Source organism: Galeopterus variegatus, unplaced genomic scaffold (assembly GCF_000696425.1).
Source record: "Galeopterus variegatus unplaced genomic scaffold, G_variegatus-3.0.2 Scaffold1090, whole genome shotgun sequence".
Classification (NCBI taxonomy): Eukaryota; Metazoa; Chordata; class Mammalia; order Dermoptera; family Cynocephalidae; genus Galeopterus; species Galeopterus variegatus.
Window position 1 is genome coordinate 448,022 of NW_007727201.1, and position 7,653 is coordinate 455,674.

General features: G+C 36.1%; 1 protein-coding gene across 1 annotated transcript in view; it reads right to left on the reverse strand.

Annotated features, from left to right (window-relative positions):
- The window catches only part of ATP10D (ATPase, class V, type 10D), a gene marked incomplete at its 5' end in the record, with an annotated part of 66,294 nt that overhangs the window by 56,582 nt on the left and 2,059 nt on the right, over positions 1–7,653 (reverse strand). Inside the window, 3 exons of the mRNA XM_008574713.1 lie at positions 394–525; positions 812–918; positions 5,828–5,913. Of these exons, the coding sequence (XP_008572935.1) occupies positions 394–525; positions 812–918; positions 5,828–5,913 (325 nt within the window). The remainder of the gene's footprint in view (positions 1–393; positions 526–811; positions 919–5,827; positions 5,914–7,653) is intronic.

The following is a 7,653-nucleotide window of genomic DNA, read 5'->3' on the forward strand; positions in this document are numbered from 1 at the left end:
TTCACAAACGTCAAAAGAATGCTACATGTGTATTATGCAAAAACAGAATGTTATTCCTAAAGAAGGAGGGATGAGAGTATTTATTTTGGTGAAACACCAATTATCTCTTTTTGAAAATATATTCAAATTCAAGAGGCTACACATTCTCCTGTCTCTCTCTCTTTAAATCTCTTCCCAGGTCCCTTCAGTACTGTGGCAAAGTGTAAGTGGATATAGTCAATGTTAATGTTTTTCAGGCCAAAGGATAAGAGAGATAAGGACATGAAGAAAAAAAAAATTGACAAATAAAAGCTCCCTAAAAGCTCTTTAAGTCAAACATTCATAAATATCATTTTGAAAAATGTTAAATTAATATGTTGCTGAAATGTCAGCAAATAATAAAATTTTACCTACCTAATGCACCAGTTAAACACATTATAATCAGAAGCAGTACACACCAGAGGACATCTGTGTTTGCTCTTCTTTCTAATTTACTGCGTTTATACCGTGGTCCACTGTTGTTCAGCATTGCTTTGGTTTCATGGCCTACACAGGAAACGAAATAGGTCAGAATGTACAAATTAAAGCCAGCTTGCAGATATCATATTTAAAAGTCTCTCTGGCAGACAATTTAATAAAATGTAGTTACACAATATATTTTGTTAGTTTCGTGTGCTTTTGTGATCCATTTAGAAAAACAGAGACCAAGATTAAATTTATCAAGGAAAAACTTTCTTTTTGGTTCTGTAGGTTGCATTTTGAGTAAATGAAAAATGTTAACTTGGAGAAAAGCACAGAAGAGACAATGATGAAAATTAGAGGTAAAACCAACCTGCATAAACCACAATGCCCACAACAGCCTCTGTGTTTCTAATGGTGCATCCTCTAAGCAATAAATTTTCTTTACTGAGACCCACACGTTCTTTGTTGGAATGTTCTCTATAAGAAAGACAGCATATAGTTTTATTTTTAAATAGCAAAAGTGGGAATATAAAAATAAAAACCATGGTTCTTTAGTGTTCTTGACTTCGAATAATGTTAGGCAGTTAACAGGAAAGTTCTCAAATCTGGCCCATTTGGTTTCAGTTACCTGCTTTGGCTAGGAAAAAGATGTAACAAGTTTCTAACTACCATTGTTTTCTACTAGTCATTGTTTGTCAACTTCTATTAATACAAAAACTCAAAAATACTATAAATAAGGACCTGCTTTTCTAACACAAACTGTATTTAGGGTAAATTAGTAGTTGATGAGGGAAAATTCTCTATAGAATTAGAAAATTGCCATTTTCAACCTAGATGCAATCAAGAATCATTCCAGGCAATGACAATTCATGGCTGCTAAAATCATTAGGTGAAAGACTGATGGGGAGCTTTTTAATGAAAGGGTAAGGCTAACCCCACCAATCTTACAATAGGACAAAGAGACATCACAGGCCTCCTGATTTATGGAAAAGGAAATCATGACCCTTCAGGCACCTATCAAGACTCTACCAGGGCATTTCAACCTGGGGACTGTGGCTTTAGAGGATCTGTGAAGCCTTTGAAATTGTATGTAATATTTTATACATGTATATATGGATGTGCACATATATGTTTATTATTTTCTAGGAAGAGAATCTATTTCTTTCATCAGATTCTGAAAGTGCTCCTTGACAGTTTACAGACCATAAGAGGGCCAGAGAAGCATGTTAAACATCACCACAAGGAAGCAGTTGGCTAAATCTAAAATGTGATAAATTCTGTAGGCAAAATAACCTGGGTTATTCAACAAATGAATAGCATGGAGGAGGGCGGTACTGAGAGAGGGGCAGCTCAACACAAGGAAGAGGCAATCAGCTCCACCTAGGATGTGGTGAATTCTATAAGCTGATGACATAATTTCTTGGGAGAGAGAATTTAGACACACATCAACCAAATGCAATACAGACCTTTTTTTTTTTATCTCTGCTAGAATAAAACAACTACTAAAAAAACTTTTTTGAGATGATTGGAGAAATTTGTACAAAATTTGGTATTAGATGGTATTAAGGAATTGTTCTTAGTTTCGTTAGGTGTGATAATGGTGTCATGCTTAGGGATTTTTTAAGTCTTTACCTGCTATAAGTACGTAGCGCAGTATTTACAGTGAAATTATGTAATGTGGGGGTGAGAAAAGAAGTGGGAGGGCAGTTGAAACAAAGTTGGCAAAATTGTGAAATATTTAAGCTGGGTGAAGGCAAATGGGTGTTCATTATACTTTTCTTTCCACTTCTGCATGTTTGAAGTTTTCTGTAATAAACACTTAAAAATTTATCAAAGTAATTATTTGATGAAGTTACTATAGTGGCAAAAATACAGAACAAAATCACTGGAATACTATAGTGGCAAAAATACAAAACAAAATCACTGGAACATCACAGAAAGTAATGTTTTTCATATTTGAAACTGTCTTAATTTCCACATTAAAATTAGGTTGCTGTTTAAGCAATAAACTTCAGTCTATAAGTAGTTGCTTCTTTCTTACACGTATAAAAATTGTCAATATATCTTCTATCTTTGGTATCTGCAATTGAGATTGCAGATGGTATGAAGACAAGAAAATAAAAACTCTTCAAAGAAGATTTCGTACTACAAAGAAAGAGGAAAACAGATTTGTCATTTCATTCCCATAATTTGCAAAGCACTTTCTTCTAACGAGTACATGTTGACATTCCTTCATATATACAGGTTTATGTACAAAGAGATGGTCAGAGCAAGAAGTATCCTTGAGCTTAATCTAATTCAATTTCTTAGCTTTACAGATGAGGAGATTAAGTCCCAGCATTTACACATAGCATTACCAGGCAGGCACCAGCCAATCCTAACAATCCAAATGCCTAACAATGTGGCATTTGTTATTGCTAGAGTCCTTATAGGAACGGATTTAACATATTAAACTATCCAAAATTCCTTAGCAAGTATTGAGATTTTTTTCCCTTGGTATCATTTTTCACAATTACATCACTCTAGGTTACCATCATTAGACCAAAGTCCAACTTCTATTTTGATTGCACTTGCTGCAAACCCTAAACATGTTCTGCACCTGATGGTTGTATATGATATTTGGCATTTAGGGTGTAGAACCTTCAGAGTTTCATATGGAACACTGACTATCACCTACAGTTGTCATCCACCCAAGAATCCATGTAACACCTAACTACTATGTGCCCAGCACTCTCACCCAGATGCTGGAAGTAGAAAAATAAACATTACACAGTCCTGGCTCCTGGGGTCTAAGAGGATATGATTGACATAGAAATATGTAATAGTAATAAAAATATGATAGTTATTATGATAGAAATCTGATATTCAATATACAATGTGGACACAAATAAGGAGGATGACAGTTCTACCTGAGAGTAAGAAAATCAGAGAAAGCATCAAATGGACAGTGAGCTTGAGCAGCTCAATTTTTGTTGATTTTTTTAAAACAGGCCACAAAGCAGGAAAAGTATAAGGAGCTAGTTCAATGGATCAACACAATTCCACAGAAAATCACTGTATCTACCTGGGCTGATTCTCTTATTCAATGTTTCCCTGCTAATTGCTGAGGCTAGGTGCCAATATAGACATCAACACAGCAGACCATGGCCAGTGCAATCACTAGGGAAGGCAGGTTCTGAGGATTCCAGGAAGAAGACCACTTTAGCAGTCAGATCACGCTATTCAGAAAGCAAGGCAGGGCCGACCCCATGGCTCACTCGGGAGAGTGCGGCGCTGGGAGCGCAGCAGTGCTGAGAGTGCCGAGGCCGCTGGTTTGGATCCTATACAGGGATGGCCGGTGCGCTCACTGGCTGAGCGCGGTGCGGATGACACCAAGCCAAGGGTTATGATCACCTTACCGGTCACAAAACAAAACAAAACAAACAAACAAACAAACAAACAAACAGAAAGCGAGGCAGCAAATGTTGAAGCAAACTGACACCAAAGGAGCCCATCACAAATGGTGCCACCAAAAGGCAGGTAAACATGTGCCCAGGAACTCAGAACCAAGTGATAATTTGGACAACGTGGAAGCTAGAAGGGTCTTGGAACTAGGTAAGAGCTCTGGGGCAAGACTTAGTGCCTAGAAATGATGCTCAAATGTGTCTGTTAAGGAAGAACCACATCCGAAGGATGAAAAGAGAGGCTGACAAAGGTAGGCCAGTGCTCCAGTCCCAGAAATCTGCAATTACTTGTCAAGTTCACATCAGAGCAAAAGGGTCTGAGGTAGCAGAAGGTGGAGTCTCAGATATTACACAAACTGTCAGAATTGGGACCCAGGATCAGAATTAGTGTGGTAACAATGCTCTTATAAAATTTTAAAATCTACTAAATACATGCTGTGGGCCAGATTCTGTGCAGAGTGCTATACTCCAGACCACAAAGTACTAAATCAGAGCTCCTTCCTGTTCTCTCCTGCCTATAAACAAAACTTATCCTGCCAGAGGCAAGTCTGAGCTTGTTGGGGAGTCAGCATTCTCAGCTGTGGGGGAGGACAGCTGTAGAGCCTAGACCTTAAGACAAATCTGACTGCAGGTCAAAAAATGGCAGCCCTTGAATCTGACATTTACAAGAGAAAACTTTATGAACAGTCAGCAGCTGCAGGAAATAATCCTAGACAAAATACATCTTAAGAGATGGCTTATGAGCATGTTTCTGATGAGAAAGGGGCATCTGCCTAACTTGTCTTCATGAAGATCATCTAAAATGTAACAATGGGAGAATTTTTCTAATGCTAACTACAATAACTTAAGGGTAAATATTTTATATTAAGCATGCCAGAAGTGTGCAGGCTGCAACTGCTTTGCACAAGTGACTTCCATTTCTCCTTCATTTTAGATCTGTGATCAGGTGAAAAGAGAGCAGTGACCTGGCACCAAGGCCCTGTCAGCCCCCCAGGGAGCCTGGTAGACCTGTTTGGGGTGGGCCCCCTGGTCTGGGGTTATCAAGCCCAGGGAACACATTTGGTGAAGGCATTTAAAGCAACACAGACGTCTCATATAGGAGAAAATGGCAGAGTAGAGAGAGGGACAGACTCTTCGTGCTCTCCTTTTAAAGCCCTCAGAACTAAGCTCCTAACCACCATTATTAATTCATTCACTGTGACATGATCCTACAATCTAATCACCTCTTCAAGGCCCCACCTGTCAATTACCATAATAGGATTTCCCACCCTCAACAGTTACAGTGGGAATTAAGCTTCTAATATATGAAATCTGGGGGACACAATTCAGTCAAACCACAGCAATCAGGAAAATAAAGATCAAAGAGAATAAATAACTTGTCTCAAAGTCCTAAAGCACTTAAGTGGCAGAAGCCAAGGCCTGACATTAGGTAAGACCCCAAGTTCTAGCTGCCCTTACAAAAGGGATGTGGAAGCCTCAGGAAGCCTCCAGAATGACGACTGTCATGGCTTCCCATATTTTTTCTTTGACAGGTTTTCAAATAATTGGCTAATTTTTGCCAACTAGAATTGCTCGTCTGCTACTCTAATTCTACAGAAAGACACCATCCTATCATGTCACTTAACCTGCAAGTCCATCCAAATACCTTCTTCCAAACAACTGATATATCTTAGACTTAATATGGGTCTCATGTAAGATATTATTACATCACTGAAAGAAGTCTAGGATTTTAAGAGCAAGGTTTTATCAATGCAATTGTTTTAAAAATATATATAGGTAAATACTTATCAAATTATTAATAAAAGCCAGATTTATAGGTGGCTAAACTTATGGTCTTCAGTGATTTAACTTGGGTATAAGAACACAAAAGTTTTATTGAGGTAAGAATAATTGCAACACACAATTCCACTCACACCCACAAAGGCAAGTCATGTATTACTCACAGGAAACCTCGGAATCTGTTGAGATCATTATTTGGACTTTCACATTCTATCCTACTGGAGAACTTCTCAGGATCAACTTCAGAGTCCTAAAAAAGGATATTTAAAAAGAAAAATTGCAAAACAAGAAGAATTCAAAATTAAATCCTTGATATTTAAGTGTGTTATCACTTTCACCAATTCTTAAGATAGTACTAAGGCCATAAATTTTATATCATAAATGTCCCAGATGAAGAAAAGTATATGCATAACTGTGGGATTCATAACTAGTATCAGGATGGTCCTAGAGCATTAATAAATATCTGCAGATGATAGGAATTTCTGAATTATTTATTAGAATCTATGCAGTACACTCCAGAAGAGAGCTTCTACTCATACCATAAACACTTATCTATCAATAAAACTGGAAAACTAAAAAAACCTTTGCTGGTGGTCTTTAACCATATAGGTAGTTTCTGAAATTAAATATATATGTGAATACCTGGAGCACATATGCATTTGATTTCAGCCAAACTTTATAAATAAAAATAATTTTATAAATAAAAATGTAAAGATAAGCTGGACCTCAATATCTTACAAAATTCTCTAATGGATTAAGCAGATAATTTTAGAATGCTTTATGAAACCAATGAGCAAGTAAGCAAAATATCTTTATAGAACACAGCTTCAATAAGGTATGGATTCACTAAGACCAAGCCATGTCAACCTTATCTCATTTCTTTTATTTTTATACAGATTTTTGTATACCTTACAAAATGAGGTATACAAAAATGATAATAATAAATGATATTGATATATCAATAAATGATATTGATATGTCTCATAAAATATTAATATGTACATCACAGCAAACATACGGAAAATGTGAGTTATATGATCCTATGATTTGATTTGCTAATAATTAATACCTATGGAGTTCTTTTGATGTACTAGAATCCATATTATGTATTCTAAATATATTAACTAGTTTCTTCTTTATAACTCCATGAGGTAGGTTCTATAATTAGGCCTAACTAACAGTTGAGGAAAGAGTGACATAAAGAGGATCAGGAATTTGCCAAATTCTCAAAGCAAGAAGGTGTTTAGACCAGGATTAAAATCAAGTTCATATGATTCTGGAGCACTCACCCCTAACTGAACACAAAGCATGCTGATTAATCAACTGATATCAGCTTCAAAGTAGGTATTTAGCAGAACAACAGAATTTCAAGTTGTGCAGAGTTTTTACCAATATCTTAGGATACAGGAGTGCTTACTAAGGGACCATGAGTGTGAGCTGAGAGACATTTCAATCACAATGTACCTAAATAAAATCCATAGGTATAAAGATGGGCCCAATGTGACCAGATAAAATTTACTGAAGAGTATTAGTAGACTAAAACATTTTTTGGTTTACAAATATAAAATGAAGGAACCTGACTTAATAGTAGTTCAGGTAAAAAAAAAAAGGACTATTTAATTTTAAGATACTTCATCTCAAGTACCTCTGGAGAAAGGGAAGAAAAACTGATATTTAGGCACATGTTTTATTTTTATTTTTATTTTTATTTTTTTTGAACATGTACCTCCATTTATTTGTTTAAAAATTATACACATGCGTTACTCTTCTGGTAAATTATCTGTATTATGTAACATACACAAATGTAGAAATTGTTAAAACATAAGACAATTCCTTAGGCACATGTTTTAACATAAATTACTTCATTTGAGTCTTACAACAATACTATGAAGGAGATGTCATCACTTACATTTTTTAAGATAAAGAAACTGAGAAATAAAGTATTTAATTGACTTGCCTAAAGACACACAATAACTAATGGCAGAGCTGG